Below are 19,550 nucleotides of genomic sequence, written 5' to 3'. Positions count from 1 at the left end.
AAATGAAAACTAGTAACAACTTATGTACCTCAAGTGCTAAGCAGGCATTACTTAAGGCATTTAACAAAATATCTGACACAATGGTCAGAAAGCTAGTTTGTAATGTCCTGGAATAGAAATCATGCTCAAGTTGCATCATTCCCTTCTCCAGGGGATCTTCCTGACCCAGAAACTGAACCTGGGTCCCCCACATTACAGGCAGATTCTTCACCATCTGAGCAACCAGAGAAGCCCATCATCTGGTGAAGATTTCTTTTAAAAGTGCAAATGAGTAATATGTAGTTACATTCAGTGGTGTGCTGGTAAATACTTAACAACCAGGTCTCAGGGCTAGGGACTAGGAGCCAACTTGTAGCACTGATCAATTTTCAAGGTCTAAATACACCATGATCAATTTCAAGCTACTCACATGATATTGCTGAACATAGATTCAGGAAGGAGCAAGCAGTAGCTTTCTATTTGTTGTTGTTCAGTCAGTGTTACGTCTGACTGTTTGCAACCCTATGGGCTGCAGCATGCTAGGCTTGCCTGTCCCTCACCATCTCCTGGTTTGGCCAAGGTCATGTCGATTGAATTGGTGATGCCATCTAACCATCTCATCCTATGTCACCCCCTTCTCCTCCTGCCCTCAATCTTTCCCACCATGAGGGTCTTTTCCAATGAGTCATCTCTTTGCATCAGGTGGCCAAAGTATTGGGTCTTCAGCATCAGCCCTTCCAATATGTGTTCAGGTTGATTTCCTTTAAGATTGACTGGTTTGATCTCCTTGCTGTCCAAGTGGCTTTCAATAGTTTTCTCCATCACCACAGCTCAAAAGCATGAGTTCTTTCGTGCTTTGCTTTCTTTACAGTTCAGCTTTCACATCAGTACATGACTTTTGGAAAGACCCTAGCCTCGACTACATGGACCTTTGTTGGCAGAGTGATGTCTTTGCTTCTTAATACACTGTCTAGGCTTGTCCTAGCTTTCCTGCCAAAAAGCCATCATCTTCTAATGTTATGGTTGCAGTCACCATCCACAGTGATCTTAGAGTCCACGAAGAGGAAATCTGTTACTGCCTCCACATTTTCCCTTTCTATTTGCCATGAAGTGATGGGACTGGATGCCATGGTCTTAGTTTTTTAATACTGAGTTTTAAGCCAGCTTTTTACTCTCCTATTTCACCTTCATCAAGAGGCTCTTTATTTCCTCTTTGCTTTCTGCTGTTAATGTGGTATCATCTGCATATCTGGGGTTTTTGATATTTCTCCTGGCAATCTTGAGGATACTATTCTGAAAAAGTTGCTCAGACTGCCCAATCTAAGGTACATCTCATCAGCCCTATTATTTCCTATCATATCATTTTTTTTTTCCTTTGTAACACTTGTTGAGATTCTTACTTATGTCTTCACTGCCTATCTTTATCCTCTAAATGCAGCATCCTTGAAAGATGATACTGTGTCCATACCTGACATTTCCTGAAACACATTGGGCGTTCAATAAATATGTGTGATTGTCCTGAGTAAGGAGTGGGGAGGAAAAAAGCACCATCTTGTCCTACTTGGTTATGGATTGACTTCACATCACTGTGCTTGTCATTTGAGTCGCAATTTACAATAAAGAAAAAAGTAACGTCAAAAACAATTGAAGGAAGAGAATTTTGTAGTTTATTTTAGTTGTTTTTGAAATTTTAAGCTACATTTTTATTTTTAAGAAATTACAAGAGGTGATTTATTCACAGAGATTACAAAGTCAGCCCTCTGTGTAACCACATGTGTACTGTCAAGAGAGCTACTATAATAAGTGCCATACTCTCCTCTTCCCTGAGAATGCAAACAGATGACAAAAGGACATGAAGAAAATATTATATAAATAATTATAACTTTAAGTCATTTTAAAATTCTTGACTCATTTTGAATTTAAATTTTATTGAGGAAAAATTTATGTGAGGGTTACAGTCTATCAAAGGCTGAAGAATGACTTTAAGCAAATAATTGTTCCGCTTAGTGTTCCTCACTCTATAGATTAAGAGACTTGGACTAGCTGAACTTCTGATATCCCTTCTCCATTCCAAGATTATAAGATTTTACGAGATCGTAAAAGCTATCTCAAATATAAATAAAATGTGAATGTCCATTATTTGTCTTATACAGTCCAGTTTAACAACATGAATTTGTAACTTATAGAATGAAAAATAATTTATTTGGCATATCTAGCATATTTGTTCTCATACTAATAAAATGTGAATTTTTTTTAATTCTGAAAAATAAAGTATATTCTTAATTTAATGGCAAGGTAAACCAGAACTAAGGTATTAATAAAAATATTTTGATCTTTCTCTTTTTCTTTCTGCTTCCTATATTAGTTAAATAGATAAATAAATGAATGGATAGTGTTTTAGATAAAATAAAACATTAATCAAGACCTTCATTCATTTGTATGTAAGAAAATAATTGGTATATAAACAGTGAAAAGAAAAATATTTTGAGAAAATGGATAAGAATATCCTATAGTTGTCTTTCTGTTATGTTCCAAAGTTACTTCTCTTTCAGAGTCCTGTCTTGGAGGTAATCCAGTCACGATAAGCAGTCACTCGAGTGTAGACACCTGGTTTATTCTTTTTACCACACCCTTCTCCCGCGCTTACTATTCCAACAAGGTGCCAGATGCTCCTAGAGTTGGGGTAAGCCAGTGGTCCACCAGAATCATTCTAGAAGAAAACAAGAAAAAAAAAAGTTTCTGGTCCTGAAACATTTCTGTCTCTAGTCTTGAGTTTTCAATAGGCTCTAGGCAGTGCAGACAATTCATGCTCTTCAGGCTTAGAACTGTGGAACTACTGAGTTTCTTCAGAACCCAGGGCAATTATAAATCAGAACACAGTGCCTACAACTGGACTGGATTGGGTTGGGAAGACTAGAAGCTGAGTTTGTAATGAGTCCAACCTTAAAAATGGCGAAAGTGACTCCATGATGAAGCCTCTGTAGAATGGATGACATGTGCATGTGGCATCTCTGGATAATGAAGAGGCAGCCTCGTAGGTCTACAGGTTGCCCAGAAAATAGGGCCAAATTTATTTTATTACCTTGTAACTATGGATTCCTAGACTAAAAACTTCCTGAGAGCAGAGTTGTGTTCACCACTGCATCTCCAGCTTCTGAGCTGGGGCCTGGTACATTAATGAGATGAATAAATATTTGTTAGGTGTATTGAAATAAGAAGCTACTCTGTGAAAATCATTAAAACAAACCAAAAAAAGTGATAAAAAACTTCCATTGAATTAGTACTTGGGAAAAATGATTTGATAATGTATCTAAAAGTACCTGACAGGCATCTGCTTCTCCTGACATAAATCCAGCGCATAGCATTGTATCAGTCACCAAGCCAGATAATGCATATGGAGCATTGCAAACTCTGTTATCAATAATCTTCAAAAAGGCCTGCTGAAGTATCACTGGAAGAGGACCTAAGGGCAACAAATGCTGCATATTATGGAGATCTTAACCTTGTTTGTTAAGACAAAGAACAATCTGTAGAATAAAGCAGATTCTTTTGGTCACCAAGAGGCAGACCAGTCCCAGGCTAGACTGATTTCTTTCTAATGTTTATTATAGCTGGCTGCCTCACACAGAAATTTCAAATTTTCCAGTTCATATTCCCAGAGATATTTCAGAAACTGAAGATGACGCCATGCTTTTTTGGTCCCATCACTTCGTTTTCTTTTCAGTTTTTTTTTTTTTTATGAATTGGTTAATTGCATGAAAGAGTGAGTGATTGATTAAATAATTATTCCTATGAAGCTATTACATATTTACAGAAAAACTTACCATTCACATAAACTTACCATTCATATAAAGTGTTCCCCATCCTGTAACTACAACACTGTCATTTGCTGAGAGTTTCATTTTGGCTTCAGGAAGACAAATCTTACGAACATGCTTTGTAAAAGATACTTCTTCAGCGAGCTGTACAAGGGCAATATCATCATGAATCCCAGGGCTACTAAAATTTTCATGAACAATAATGTTTTGAACTTTCCGTGTCATATATGGTTTATTTACTACAGTTCCAAAGTTAACCATCCAATCTTCTGAATTATTTTTCCTGGAAGGCACAATTTAATTAAAATACACTCAATTTGAGGGTCAAAATGGTATTCTCAGTGGTTATCTTACAACTTTAAGATACGTTTCCCAAACAGTACTATAAAGCACTTAAATTCTTGTTTTAAAAATGTCTTTGATCTGGGGATGTCATAAATGCTGCAGACACATAAAAATAGTCCTAAAGACTATTAGAGCTGTGTGTTGTTGTTTAGTAGCCAAGTCGTGTCCAACCAGACTCCTCTGTCCATGGGATTTCCCAGGCAAGAATACTGGAGTGGGTTGCCACTTCCTTCTCCAGGGGATCTTTCTGACCCAGGGATTGAACCCATGTCTCCTTCCTTGCAGGCAGGTTCTTTACCATCTGAGCCACCAGGGAAGCCTGTATTGGAGTGTTGTGTGTGTGTGTGTGTTAGTTGCTCAGTCATGTCTGACTCTTTGCAACCCCACAGACTGTAACCCAGCAGGGTCCTGTATCCATGGAATTCTCCAGGCAAGAATATTGGTGTGGGTTGCCATTTCCTTCTCCAGGGGATCTTCCCAACCCAGGGATCAAACCCCAGTCTCCTGCATTGCAGGCAGATTCTTTACCTTCTGAGCCACCAGGGAAGCCCATATTGGAGCTGTTAGCACACTACAAAAACTCCTAAATAGTCACTGATGTCTCCTGCTACTTCAGCCTCATCTGGTTTCTATGCATTTGAGCAATCACATACGCTGGACTCCATGAGCCCATGGCAGGGCTCTTGACGTCTGTCTGCATACATAAAAAAATTGCAACTAGTTCTCATCCAATCACTCCACTGTATTTACCAAGTCAATGCATCTTGGCTTCTAATTTAGATTTTTTTGACCAGATTCTCCAGTTCCTCTGAAATTCTTTCTCAATTTAGGCCCTAACATCCTATTCAATTACTGTCACTTTCCTCAAAATGTCAGGTGCATTTTTTTTTTAAGATTTCAAAATCTTCATGTAACTGTGACCCTCTTGAATCCTTCTCCCATTCTGAAGTCTTCAGTGACTCCACACACTCAATAGCTGTGTTTCTTTAGTAAGTAAGCATCTTGTCATTTAGAGGTGTCCCTGATGAATAAAACTATATTTTCTTTTTTTGTTGTTGTTGTTTTTTGTTTTTGAATAAAACTATATTTTCTAAGCATATTTTCTAATGTTTCCTTTTACAAATCTTCTTTACTTCAAATAGTTATTTTTGTTTGCTGTCCATAGAATACAACTTGTGTCTCTTCATCCCAACACATTTGAAGATGACTATTTTTTCAACTCAAAATATGCATTATTCTTTCTGATCTATCTACTCCAATCAAATAAACTTTATCTCTTTAGAGTCTGGAACCAAACTTGTAACTGCATATCTCAGCTAGAATGTGTTCTCTATCTTCATCAAGTGTCCATAGCACATACTAACGCCTGTGTTGTACGTGTGACACTTACTACTCTATGCTGCATAATACCTTTAATATATCATATTTAAATTTCTTCAGCTAGATTGTAAATCCCTAGAGCACAAGACAAATAAGCACCTTGTAACTGGATTTAGACATACCTGCGTTCACACTCGGTTCCTGTTGTTTAACAGTGGCAGGATCTTGGTCAAGTTATATCACCATCTCTAAACCCGATTTCCTCACCTTTAAATAGTTTCAAGTATACCTTTCACATAGTATTATTGTTATGATTACATGAAATGATGTAAGGAAAGCACTTAGTATCAGGCCAAAGCCCTTATTTGGGAAATGTTAATTGCTTCCATTCGCTTTTCCCAGTAAGCTTCAGTTGGGTCCAACTCTTTGCGACCCTACAGACTGTAGCCTCCCAGGATCCTCTGTCCGTGGGGATCCTCCAGGCAAGAGTACTGGAGTGGGTTGCCATACTGTCCTCCAAGGGATCTTCCTGATGCAAGGATCGAACCGGAGTCTCCTGTGTCGACAGGCAAGTTCTTTAGTGCCACCTACGAAGCTCTTAAATGTCTTCACTGCCCTTAATTATGAGAGCATTTGTATATTTCATGTAGTCCTGGTGAATGTCACACATTTAGGTTAACCTTCAAAGACCTCCCAAATAGATCTGCAACCAGAATCTTACACTTAGACGTTCAAACGTACCTAGCAAAGCAGTGAGCTGCAGATAGGAGCCATCTGCTGCTGATCAGAGAGGCGCCACAGTGATGTTGGCCTTTCCATTGCATGCTTGCTTGCCATGGCCAGGCTCCCACCAGGGCATTTTCCCCATTCACAATTCGGTTGCCTACTGGGATACTGTTGGTGAGTCTTCTTCCACAACCTGAAAAAAGGATTTATTTATACAAGAGCAGGTAACTTTGATCATGCTTTATAAGAAATACATTTTAAAACAGTTCTTGAAACCCTTCAATGATTGTCCTGCATCTCCTAACCAATGCTGTTTCTTTCCAGAATGTACGTTTATTATGGTAGCACTCCATCCTTGTTTTGATGACTTTTACTCCTCTTTTCCAGTTTCAAGAATCTTTCAACTGTTGACCTTTCTTGTATCTATCCGTTATAATTCTAGTCTCCCCAAGTAGATTGCATAATTTTAAAGGTGGAGACTTTGCTTCATTAATATCTTGCATAGCATGTACAATGCTGTCTGTAAAGCCCCATGTGGACAGCATATGCTCCATAAATATCCACTGAATGAATGAATGCCTGGATGTAACAAACTGTGCGCCACATGATACTCTTAAGAGAATTTGCTTAAAAAGTACAGACTGTGTTTTTTAACTTACAATAAACACATTTGATATAGCCTAGTTTTGCATTTTCTTATTACCCTCAGTGTCTTATTACCCTCCTTTTTCCCTTCACTTAAAAAAAAAAAAAAACTAATTCAGCCATGATATTCTTCATGATTCCATTTTCTGAAAATAATTCTCACTTCAACCTTACAAATAGTCAGTTCAGTCAAGCAGTTGTGCCCAACACTGCGACCCCATGAACCACAGCATGCAAGGCCTCCCTGTTCATCACCAACTGCCAGAGTTCACCCAAGCCCATGTCCATTGAGCCAGTGATGCCATCCAACCATCTCATCCTCTGTTGTCCCCTTCTCCTCCTGCCCTCAGTCTTTCCCAGCATCAGGGTCTTTTCAAATGAGTCAGCTCTTTGCGTCAGGTGACCAAAGTATTGGAGTTTCAGCTTCAACATCAGTCCTTCCAATGAACACCCAGGACTGATCTCCTTTAGGATGGACTGGTTGGATCTCCTTGAAGCCCAAGGGACTCTCAAGAGTCTTCTCCAACACCACAGTTCAAAAGCATCAATTCTTCAGCACTCAGCTTTCTTTATAGTCCAACTCTCACATCTATACATGACCACTGGAAAAACCATAGCCTTGACTAGATGGACCTTTGTTGGCAAAGTAATGTCTCTGCTCTTTAATATGCTATCCAGGTTGGTCATAACTTTCCTTCCAAGGAGTAAGCATCTTTTAATTTCATGGCTGCAATCACCATCTGCAGTGATTTTGGAGCCCCCAAAAATAAAGTCAGCCATTGTTTCCACTGTTTCCCCATCTATCTGCCATGAAGTGATGGGACCTGATGCCATGATCTTAGTTTTCTGAATGTTGAGCTTTAAGCCAACTTTTCCACTTTCCTCTTTCACTTTCAAGAGGCTTTTTAGTTCTTCTTCTCTTTCTGGCATAAGGGGGGTGTCATCTGCATATCTGAGGTTATTGATATTTCTTCCGGCAATCTTGGTTCCAGCTTGTGCTTCCTCCAGCCCAGCATTTCTCATGATGTACTCTGCATATAAGTTAAATAAGCTGGGTGACAATATACAGCCTTGACATACTCCTTTTCCTATTTGGAACCAGTCTGTTTTTCCATGTCCAGTTCTAACTGTTGCTTCCTGACCTGCATACAGGTTTCTCAAGAGGCAGGTCAGGTGGTCTGGTATTCCCATCTCTTTCAGAATTTTCCACAGTTTATTGTGATCCACACAGTCAAAGGCTTTGGCATAGTCAATAAAGCAGAAATAGATGTTTTTCTGGAACTCTCTTGCTTTTTTGATGATCCAGCGGATGTTGGCAATTTGATCTCTGGTTCCTCTGCATTTTCTAAAACCAGCTTGAACATCTGTAAGTTCACAGTCCACGTATTGCTGAAGCCTGGCTTGGAGAATTTTGAGCATTACTTTACTAGCGTGTGAGATGAGTGCAATTGTGCAGTAGTTTGTGCATTCTTTGGCATTGCTTTTCTTTGGGATTGGAATGAAAACTGACCTTTTCCAGTCCTGTGGCCACTGCTGAGCTTTCTATATTTGCTGGCATATTGAGTGCAGCACTTTCATAGCGTCATCTTTCAGGATTTGAAATAGCTCAACTGGAATTCCATCACCTCCACTAGCTTTGTTCATAGTGAAGCTTCCTAAGGCCCACTTGACTTCACATTCCAGGATGTCTGGCTCTAGGTGAGTGATCATACCGTCGTGATTATCTGGGTTGTGAAGATCTTTTTTGTACAGTTTTTTTGTGTATTCTTGCCACCTCTTCTTAATATCTTCTGCTTCTTTTAGGTCCCTACCATTTCTGTCCTTTATTGAGCCCATCTTTGCATGAAATGTTCCCTTGGTATCTCTAATTTTCTTGAAAAGATCTCTAGTCTTTCCCATTCTATTGTTTTCCTTATTTTTTTACATTGATCACTGAGGAAGACTTTCTGATCTCTCCTTGCTATTCTTTGGAACTCTGCATTCAAATGGGTATATCTTTCCTTTTCTCCTTTGCTTTTCACTTCCCTTCTTTTCACAGCTATTTATAAGGCCTCCTCAGACAGCCATTTTGCTTTTTTGCATTTCGTTTCCATGGGGATGATCTTGATTCCTGTCTACTGTACAATGTCACAAATCTCCATCCATAGTTCATCAGGCAAATGGTCAGTGTTTTTCAAAAAGAAATGCTAGACAGATATGTAGCATCACCAATAATTTTGAAAGACTACTACAGATTTCCAAAATGAAATACTTCTAGAAACTTTGTAGCAAGATGATGGGAAAATATTTATGAGTGTGTTAAATTTATAATAAAGTTTCTAAACTTACAGTTGTTGGTAAGCATTTCAGCATTATACTTGCTGATTTCTGAAATTAAGAAACAAAAACATAAGGTTAATAAAATATCACCAAGCAATTCTCTTCAACCAAAGAACTAAATTTCCCAACCCAATTACACCCAATATTTAACTATTCAGATTATTTCACGTATTATTTATCAACCCCTCTGACTCCTACTTGCTCTATTTTGGCCATCTCTCCACATCTCTACCAGGTGGTATAGGCAAAAGGAAAAGGAAATAAAAAAGCAAAGGTCTCGGTTTTATAATAGTTGAAGTAAAGCATTTAGAGAAATAAGAAGCTGACACTCTTACCAAAAGAGGCACTGGGCATAATTGGATTTTTCCCCCAATGATAATTCACACTATTTTGAAATAGAGTTGTCTATATTTTAAAGAAAAATAGCAATTAAAATTACATTTTATTGCGCCTACCCTGCTGTTTAGAAGTCATCTCATTACTTAGACTGAATTGTGAAATTTTGAGAATTTGACTTAAATTTAAGTCTCTTTTCTTTTGGAAAGAGACCTTAGAGAGAAAGAAAAGAGAGAACATTAAAAAAAGGCACTTTGGAAAGTGTTGACCCTGAATTCCTGGGAGACAGAGGGGCCGTAACTGGTACAACCATCTTTCCTAATGACTAAGCACAAAGGAATTATCTTGCTCCTTGCAGAAGCTCTAACTTAAACCCACTTCTCATGAGTGGCCCATTGGTAACAGAGACTGTATTGAAGCAAAGGAGCTGTAACTGGCAGCTGGTGACCATTATAGCCTTCAAGGATACTAGGATCTATTGTCAGTCTGGAAGAATCACAAAACTGGTCTCTGGAAACACAAGCTTATCACCTAACAGACTTTTTAATAATCAAAGTTTAGAGTTTCAAGATCTTTGCAAAACCATCAAAAATTTCTGAATAATTACTTTCTGTACTAGGGCAAAATCCTATCATTTTCTTCCCTTGTTTTCTAAGGAATTATTTCAGGCGAACTTTATCTTTAATAGTATTACTTCCATTCTTCCCCAAGAAGCAATGAGAATTCCCTAATCTTCAACTTTACCCTTACTCCTTCAATCTTTACACTGAATGATCAAGAAAACCCCAAGTTTGTTTCTTATAATGAGATCCTGACATAAGTAGAAGGTAAGGAGGAATATATGGAGGAGGGCTTGGCAGCCCACTCCAGTATTTTTGCTTGGAGAATCCCCGTGGACAGAGAAGCCTGGCAGGCTACAGTCCATGGCATCACAAAGAGTCAGACTCGACTGAGTGTCTAAGAACAGCACAAGGAGGAATATGGCTTCAGTTATTATTTTTCACCCCCTTTTCATCCATTACAGCCAACCCTTCCAAACTCACGAGCATGCCTGTAGCTTAACACTTATTTCTATCACTGTTCAGACAAAGAGTCTATAACACTCCCCTTTACAATACCACCTCAACTGTAGAAGGGCCATAGTTGGGAAAACTAATTTTTCCTAAGAAAATTCCTAAAAATTTTGGTTCATTTTTTTTCCAGTCCTTTTTTTTTTTTTTTTTTTTTAATAGTCTAGGTACTTAAGTAGTAGTAAATAACATAAAGAAGTAAAATACCTGTAAGTTTAATGGAAGTGGGAACTGCGTTCCAGAATGCCATGTTGTCCTTCAACATCTGATGTAAGATGGCCTTGATTTTAGGCCTCATGCTATTCTTTTTTGCTGGAGGAAACTTGAATGTCAACTGTAAGTGTACACTCGAACCATTGGAATCAGGACTAGAAATAACAGAAATGTTTTAGTGTGCTACTTTCTGATTTTTTAGAGGTTTTATGAACACATTAGATTTCCCACATTTTAATTATTATATTGCCTTTACATATATTAAAAAATAATACAGATATTGTCACAGTATGTATAAAGTATAATGGTCCCTAAGAACCTAACTGGTTAAGAGGTATTGTTCATGAAAAAGGATGTGAACCACAAACTAGAAATCAGAATATCTCAAACACATGTAAGAAACTGAACACTGGCCAATAAATAACTGGCTTGAGATTTTATTGTATTGTAGAAAAAAATAGTGTTCTTATATAGATATTTTCTAATAGCTTAATTTTAGAGAAAAAGATAAATGAGAACTTAAATTCAGGGTCTGGAAGTATTCAAAAGACAACTTCTAGCATGTATTTGGGAACCAGTACTAAACTTTTTCCTATAGATTCTTATACATGTCCAACCCAATAGATCTATGCAATGAGAAAGTTCAGAAAGATAACTCTAAAGCATGAAGACAATTTCCATTTTCTACATACTCAGTACATCATTTTTATTAATAAGGAAAGAAGATAAATTCATTTTGGAAGATTTTCAAACAAAAATCCATATTAAGCACGACTAAAAAAAACAACTTCAACTTTATTTTCAAATAATTATGATTAATTGAAGACCCTTTGAAGATTTTTGCCTGTCTGTAAGAAAGTAGATTGGTTGGTTGGTTAGCTGGTTGATTGGTTGGCTAGCTGGATTTTTTGTCTCATTTTGTCTTGTTTAGGGAGTTCAGACTCACAAGTGCTCCCTGTGTCACTCATCCCCTATGCTTTGTCCCACTGCCTCCCTGCATCCCTCATCCCCCCCCACCACCACCAAGAGCACTTACAATACATATTCAGACAAAAGTTACCTTAAAAGATTCACTTTCTCCAGTCATTAAAGTGATGGTAATTATTAGAGAGAACAAAAGAGGATTATTTTAGAAAAAGTATGGCCAGATGGGTATTAAATGGGAAAAGAGATGATTAGTGTATCAGTAGCAAAACAATCAGCTAGAACTCCTGGTTCTGCATAGAGTTACAATTATCTTTTATCATAGAAGTCAGGACTGACTGCCACCAACTACCTTATAATTCCCCTTCAAGTGCAGAGATTAAAGATTTGAGCAGAACATTGCCTACTTGAATAGAAATTTGTTCAATACAGTGATGCTATAGTTTATGGGGAACTTTTTAGTCCCTTTCTTTTTACCTTTCTTCCCTTCTCTCCTCCCTTCCTTCCTGCTCTCTCTCTTCCTCTATCCCTGTCTCTTGCTGTTGTGGTTATTTAAAGCTGAGGCTGATGTGACATATTATCTACTTCTCATGCCATAAGATCTTGAATGAATTTTTACTTACAGAAGTTTGATGACCTGAGAGTTTATATATTCTTTGTATACATTAGAATTTTGAAATGCATCAGACATCTGTCAAGAGAAAAAACAAAAAAGTTACCATGTATATTTTAACGAAATTTATAATAAAATAAATAAACTTCTGACTTACCTTAGTCTCAATATCTTTGCTTAGATCTGCGCTGGCCTGTGAAATTGCTTTTTCACAATTATCATTGTATGTGACTCCAGAAATATGAAAATCACCTTGGTAATAGTAAGTCTTTTCTGTGAAATAAAGAAAATACTTAGAAAACTTTAAAATAACCTTGACCTCAAGTCCCTCCATATCTTTATCTCAAAGTTAATAATCAGTACTGGGAAATTATCACCACTTGAAAGAGAGATCCCCCTAGCTCTCAACCAATTCTAGTTACTCACAGTATTAACAAAGACTGTATGAATTCGTAAACCAGAGTCCTAGAGTAAGCCCATCTTCCAAAATTGCTTCAAACAGCTTTTACAACAAAGTTTGAGTGTCTAATTTTATTTCAAGAAGTCCAGTTCAACTAATTTAGATTTAGGTAATATAAGCTTGTCTAGCATTGAATCTGAAATGGTAGATAGCTGATCAGGTAAAGAAACTCAAGAGTAAATTCTTATCTCACACACTTCCTGCTCAAGCCAGGATGACTGTAGGGCTCCATTTTGCATCACTTCTTTCCACTAATTCACTGTTTCTTTAAAAAAAAAAAAAGGGACTTGTTAAAATGCAAACCATATTTTGGAAGGCTAGCTAATTAAGCTACTGGTCCCCACTAACATACTGACAAGGCTTCTTCACGGTAGCCTGATTTGAAAAACTCAGAGTGCTATCCATAAGGAAACTATGTGAATAAAGTTATTTTTTTAATGAGTAGAGATAAGAAGTAGATAGAAAGATTCAGACTATGGAGAGGTGGTGGATAGACAAGGCAGGCAAGAGACCGTGAGTATCCACTATGCTTCCAAAGGATGTTTTGAAATTTCATATTAAGATGGTTGGGTAAAAACAAAGGAGAAGAGGCTAGGTTGAAAAAGAACTGAAATTGTCACTGAATCAAACAAAATATATCCATATTGCATTACTGTATGGGGTGATATATTTCAGAGGAATAAAACAGGAAAATCATGAAAAAGTATTATTAGAATAGTACACTTAAAGTATTAGGATGTGGGTTTGTGCTCAACTATACTAGAAAGCTTGTGATATCTAGGAAGTGACTTGACTTTCCTGAGCCTCAGTTTCCTGCATGTGCAAGGAGGGACAGTAGTAAAACCTGCCCTCCCAGGCTCAGAGAATTAGTGTGAGGATCGAGTGGAGTAACACACACCAAGTTTCTTTCAAAACATTCAATGGATATACAAACTTCAGGGTTTACTTTTCCTGAAAGATAAAAATAAAACCAGCTTTCTGGATGTAAACTAAATGAATGTTATTAAAAATAAGATCAAGTTAGCATAAGCATTCAGCCATTTAGCCACTCTTGACTGTCCACTATTAGAAAAGCCATTAGTGGAGTATCAATTATGCTTATCAATTATGTCATTCAGAAAAGTTTGTTAACATATTTGGTTGCATCAAGTCTTAGTTGCTGCACGTAGGATCTTCATTACCTCATGTGGGATGTTTCATTGTGGTGCACAGACTCTCTAGTCGTGGCACAAGGGCTCCAGAGCATGTGGGCTCATTAGTTTTGGCCCCAGACTTAGCTGCTCCACAGCATGTGGGATCCTAGTTCCACAACCAGGGATCAAAATGCATCCCCTGCATTATAAGGCAGATTCTTCATCACTGGACCACCAGGGAAGTTCCTTAAACAGATCTTAACAACCAACATCAGAGCACAAGCATTGGCTCAGACGGTAAAGCATTTGCCTGGAATACAGGAAACCCAGGTTTGATCCCTTGGTCAGGAAGATCCGCTGGAGAAGGAAATGGATGGGAACCCACTCCAGTATTCTTGCCTGGAACATCCCATAGGCAGAGGAGCCTGGAGGGCTACAGACCATGGGGGCACAAAGAGTCAGACACAACTGTGTGTGTAGATCTTAGTAACCAATATCAGAAGGAACCAAGAAGTGAAGGGAAGCTCTGAAGTTTGAGGTTTATTTTTTTTTTACCAAAAGATACAAGTTAGCTACAAACCCACTCTACAAGCACCTTTATTGACAATGAATACTGGCATCATAGTATTGAGCATTTCAATCTTGTCCACACTCCCACAGCTGGTGATATAACTTATAGACTGGATCAAAGAGGCATATGATTCAAACAAATTACAAACTTTGGTGTCAAATAACATGAAATTATGTTGAAATAAAATAGTAATTAGATGAGAAATTTTCCACAAAGAAATTTAACATTCCTGTTGTTTCTTGTCAATTTTTAAGAAAATGAGAGTCAGTACTGACCAACTGCCAGGAAGTGGATGAGGAGACCAATGGTTAATCCCAAGATTGCCACGACTCCAAGAAAAATAAGGATGGTTCTCCATAATGGCCAAGATCTTCTCTGGGAAGATACACTGGTGTGTCTACCAAAAGAGGGAAGGTGACTTGAGTCAGATGATGTGCTGTGTGCTGTGCTGAATCAGACAATAAGTATTCTAAATTTACCTGTCTCTCCTCCAACTCATACAACACAATTTATAATTTATGCATCATATCTTTGTGTTAGCTTAAAACACAAAAGCCTCAAATGTGAAAAGAGGATAGACCCTAATGCTCATTCATTTAACAGATCATCTTTGAGTGCTATGTTAGCTGCTGGGGATACAACAGTGAGCAAAATAGCATGGTTTATGTTCTCATGTTGACGAGGAGAAATCAACTGACTTTTTTTATTTACTTAAAACAAGTTATAAAACCTTATACATGATCTGATTGTACCTTTGGAACTACAGCTACATCATATACATGGACATATATAGATTTATAAACAAGACATATAACATCATTTATATATTTAACTAAGTGTGTCAGAAAGCATCATGATGTCAATTTCAGCTTTCCCACGTTTTAAGATTATGGATAGACTTTTTTATTTCTGTTTACTTCTTCCTTATCTGTACTCTCTAATGTTTCTACAATAAGCTTGGATTATCTATACAGTATAATTTAATAGATAGATAACTTTCATCATTACAACTAATCAATTAGATGAAAAATAATCAGAAAATATTGTAAGTTGGCATCATACAGATAGAGTGATCTAGGCTTACAGTTAGGTCATATGGCCAGGCTTAATCTAATTTATATAAAGTTTGGGCATTATTCTTCATATCTTGAAAGACATGATGTCATGAAACAGTTCATTTGGAGCTGTAACACACACACACAAATTAATTTCAAATTTCAAAATAACCTCAACTCTTTCTTCAATCTTTGTTTTCTGCATTATACTAAACAAAAATGACAAAACAGAAGAATTTGTAATCAGTAGATATATTTGTCAAATTAGATATTTTCTATGAGCAGGAAAACCTTTTTGTTCTAGTTCCTCCAGAACTAACTGACTTTTTGGTAGAGAAGATCCTTTAAAAATGAATTATAGGTAACTATGCCCCACCTGTGCAACTCCACCCAGTGTTAATTCAATTCCTCTCTGTTCTGTTCTTTATTCTTAATCCTACCTCTTCCTTATATCTCTTTTGATGACTCGTTCATTAACACTACCCTATGCCAACGTTGTGAAAGCTCTTCAAAGAAACTCCCTACATTCCATACATGCTTTTATACTGGAGTTCATTTGTATAATCTCATTTTCATAGGAAAAAAGCTATTTGGGCACAATATTTCTTATATTAGATGATTCACACTTTAAAAGGAGCATATAGTTAATGTTTATAACCTTATTAATATCTGAAAATATATGCCTGCTAATAAATAGCAAAATTTACTATGATAGTCTCAAATTTGTTTTGGATTAGCCATTGTAACATAGGCTGGTGGCTTAGTCTCTCTGAGACATGAATATTAGTTTGAGAGACTCAAGCACTATATAACCTAAATTATGTACATAGTACAGAAAGTAGCTGAAATGGTTTCTATATAAAATAGTCACTATATTACAGTGCATAAATGCTTTTCTTTGAAGGTCCCTTTTAGGTGTTCTTGGAAGTTCTAAAGAATACATAGTGTTGACTATAGAACTGGTATTGCTTTTTCCCCTTAATTGTGAATTTCTCCCTATCATAAACAATTGAGACTTTTTTATATATAAAATATCACAGCTTATGATTTATTCAACCTCTCCTCTAGTAAGTATGATGTTTGCATTCTGAAATTGATTATCATTTTTAATAACAGCTGAAATCATTAAAATCATGTTCTAGATATCCAAAAAAGTCCATTCATGAAATAATTTACTCCCATCTATCAAGTATATATTTTAGCCATAATTTTTTAAAGGTAGAAATCTGAGTTCCTGAATGAACCTCTCATTTAACAAAGAGAATAGGGTAAAAATTAATCTTCAATAAATTTAACCAACTCTATATGCTAAACTAAATTATACCTGACTCACTTTTGGACTGAATCTACTTCAAGGAAGAGCTCATTGCTATTCTGGTATAATTCAACTATTTACCTTAATCAAATTATAATAATGTTAAAAATAATGGTAACTACAGTATTCACAATTTTAAAACATTTGTTTCACAATAATTTATCTCCCACAGCCCATACCCAGTATCATATCCTAGATCAGACTTCCTTATAACCAAATTCTGGTACTGAATTAGCAGTTAAATTACAAAGCCTTACAAACTGTAGTTCTCATTTACTAAAACTTCATTTCCAACCACTTGAATTGGATAGACCTGAGTTCTGTTATATAGTGAAGAGTGTAAAATATGATTCCAATGCAAAATTCCCCAAATCTTATAAAGATACTTTTTTTCCCCATCATTAAAGTTATTCAATCATTTCCGACTCTTTGCGAACCAATGGACTGTACAGTCCATGGAATTCTCTAGCCCAGAATACTGGAGTGGGTAGCCTTTCCCATCTCGAGGGGATCTTCTCAACCCAGGGATCAAACCCAGGTCTCCCAGATTGCAGGAGGATTCTTTACCATCTGAGCCACATAGGGAGAGAGGCTTATGAATAAGGAACAAAGTATTAATAATTAATGATCAAATAAGTCAAACAGCCTCCACAGCCAACTTTCTTCTGGAACTCTAGGAAAGCCTAGAGTCTGGAAAGGAACTTATTTGGAAATGTATTAAGTTTTGAGGGCCCCCTGCAGTTTGCCAGGTGCTAATTTAGGGTCTGTGTTGTAAAGTATATTATTCCAAAAATCTATAATGGCTTTCATGTTTTTAAAATATTTATTTAAAAATTCATATTAGAAAACATGGTTTTTGTTACACTATTAGAGAACAAAAATGGTAGTATTCCTTTTTTTTGGCTGCACCTTGCGACATGTGGTATCTTAGTTCCTTGACCAGCAATCAAACTTATGCCCCTGCACTGGAAATGTGGAATCTTAACTACTGAACCACCAGGGAAGTTCCTGTGGTATTCTTATGTATGGTTACTTTTAAAATAACAAATAAAATTTTCCTAAAATTTGATTAAGATTTTCCAATTTTCTGAAAATTTCCCAGAGACTTTACAAGGCCTTTAGATATCAGAAACAATAGCATGGATCCAGAAATAAAAATCTAAATTATAAAAAGCAACCAATGAACAAAAAGCTAGAAGCTACTCTGTAGCAACCTGTTAGCTTTTATAGACTTAATCGCCCAAATAAAATTCCATTTACCTGTACATAGTTTTCTGGTTATTATGGTGGAGTCAGGAACAAAGATAGTGACGATGTTGAAGATGATGATGATAGTAGCGGTAATAAAGTTAAGGGCTTTCTGGTGGAGCTTTTAAGATGATCAGAGTTTCCCAGATTTATGTGTTAACATTCGGTGTTGGTTGATTCATTTTTATGGGCTGGGTGAAATAAAGAGAACAAATAAAGTGAAACTTGTCTGACTAGTGTCAACGACTGTCATATTTCTATGGTTTCAAGATAGGAGTCATCCAGGGAATGAAAAACTTCCTTGACTTGGCTATTTTGAAAAAAACTAATAGCCTAATCTTGGTCTGGTCACTTAAAAGGTACACCTAAGAAATAGCTTTTTGGTAAATCGAGATAATTCTAACTCTGTGTTTGACCAGTTCCATCATTCTGGATTCTTCCTCCTCAACTGAAACCAGCTGTAACTAGGTAGAAGTTGCTGACAAAAGACTTTTCACAAGGTATTGATATTAGCATAACTAATATCACCACCATTTTGATATAATGAATTCTATCTCATTGTTGTTTACATTTTCATTTCCCCAATTACCAGTGAAAATTATCATTATGATCATTATTTCACTTTTCAGCTATGCTGCAGCCCCAGTTTTTGTGTTCTGACTCTTATAGCCTGTTATACTGTGGTTTTCTGCTTAATTTTTAGCTCCTCTACCTCACCTGGACTGGCCAGTGCTCTCTGGCAAGAAACTATATGTACGTAAATCTCACCCAGTATAGCCCCTTCTCTTCATTAGTTTTCTTTGAGACAGCTTTTAAATTTCACCCACTATAGTCCCTTCTCTTCATTATTTTTCTCTGAGACAGTTTTTTGCCAGTTTTTGGTCACTCTGTACTACCTTCATATATTTTTTATATTTTTTCCAAGATTTATAATTATTAATTCTAGAAAAACTTGATAGAAGATATTTCTCCATTGCCATAAGTGGAACTAGTCATTGGTGGTGTTTAAAAAACAGAATCTCTTAATTATAGTTTAAAATTTGCCAATATTTCCTTTTAAGGTTAGTATTTTATGTCTATATGTACATAGTTTGTTGAAGAATTCTTTGCCTTTCATAAAGATATGCTTGCATGTTTTCTTCTAAAAACCTTAGTGTTACCATCTGCACTTAGATCATTAATTCACATTGCATTCCTTTTTGTGTATATTATGAAGAAGGAGTAAAGATGCATTTTTTTCCATATGACTATTAATTGATCCTGCACATCTTATTGAAATCATATGCATGCAATTCTTTATCCACTATCCTGCATTGCCACCTCTGTTATAAATCAAGTATTGATATAAATCAAATGGGGGTATCTTTCTGAATTTTTTATTGTTACTTTATTTTTTGTGTACTCTATCACACTGCCTTAATTATTGAAGTTACATCATGTCTTGTGTCAACTTAAAAAGA

The 19,550-nt window shown here is 36.6% G+C and overlaps 1 protein-coding gene across 1 annotated transcript; it reads right to left on the bottom strand.

The window, feature by feature from the left end:
- Nucleotides 1-1,763: 1,763 nt before the first annotated feature.
- Nucleotides 1,764-18,216, bottom strand: TMPRSS11B (transmembrane serine protease 11B). The gene is made up of 10 exons (XM_043905855.1): nt 18,103-18,216; nt 14,748-14,869; nt 12,466-12,581; nt 12,319-12,386; nt 10,766-10,926; nt 9,162-9,200; nt 6,204-6,381; nt 3,821-4,080; nt 3,300-3,442; nt 1,764-2,689 (listed from the first exon to the last, which is right to left on the bottom strand). The coding sequence occupies exons 1-10, from the start codon at nt 18,108-18,110 to the stop codon at nt 2,528-2,530; spliced, it is 1,257 nt and encodes a 418-aa protein (XP_043761790.1). The 5' UTR covers nt 18,111-18,216; the 3' UTR covers nt 1,764-2,527.
- Between the last annotated feature and the right edge of the window lie 1,334 nt (nt 18,217-19,550).

This window comes from Cervus elaphus, chromosome 6 (genome assembly GCF_910594005.1).
Source record: "Cervus elaphus chromosome 6, mCerEla1.1, whole genome shotgun sequence".
Taxonomy (NCBI): Eukaryota; Metazoa; Chordata; class Mammalia; order Artiodactyla; family Cervidae; genus Cervus; species Cervus elaphus.
This window is presented reverse-complemented; position numbering and strand designations above follow the sequence as displayed.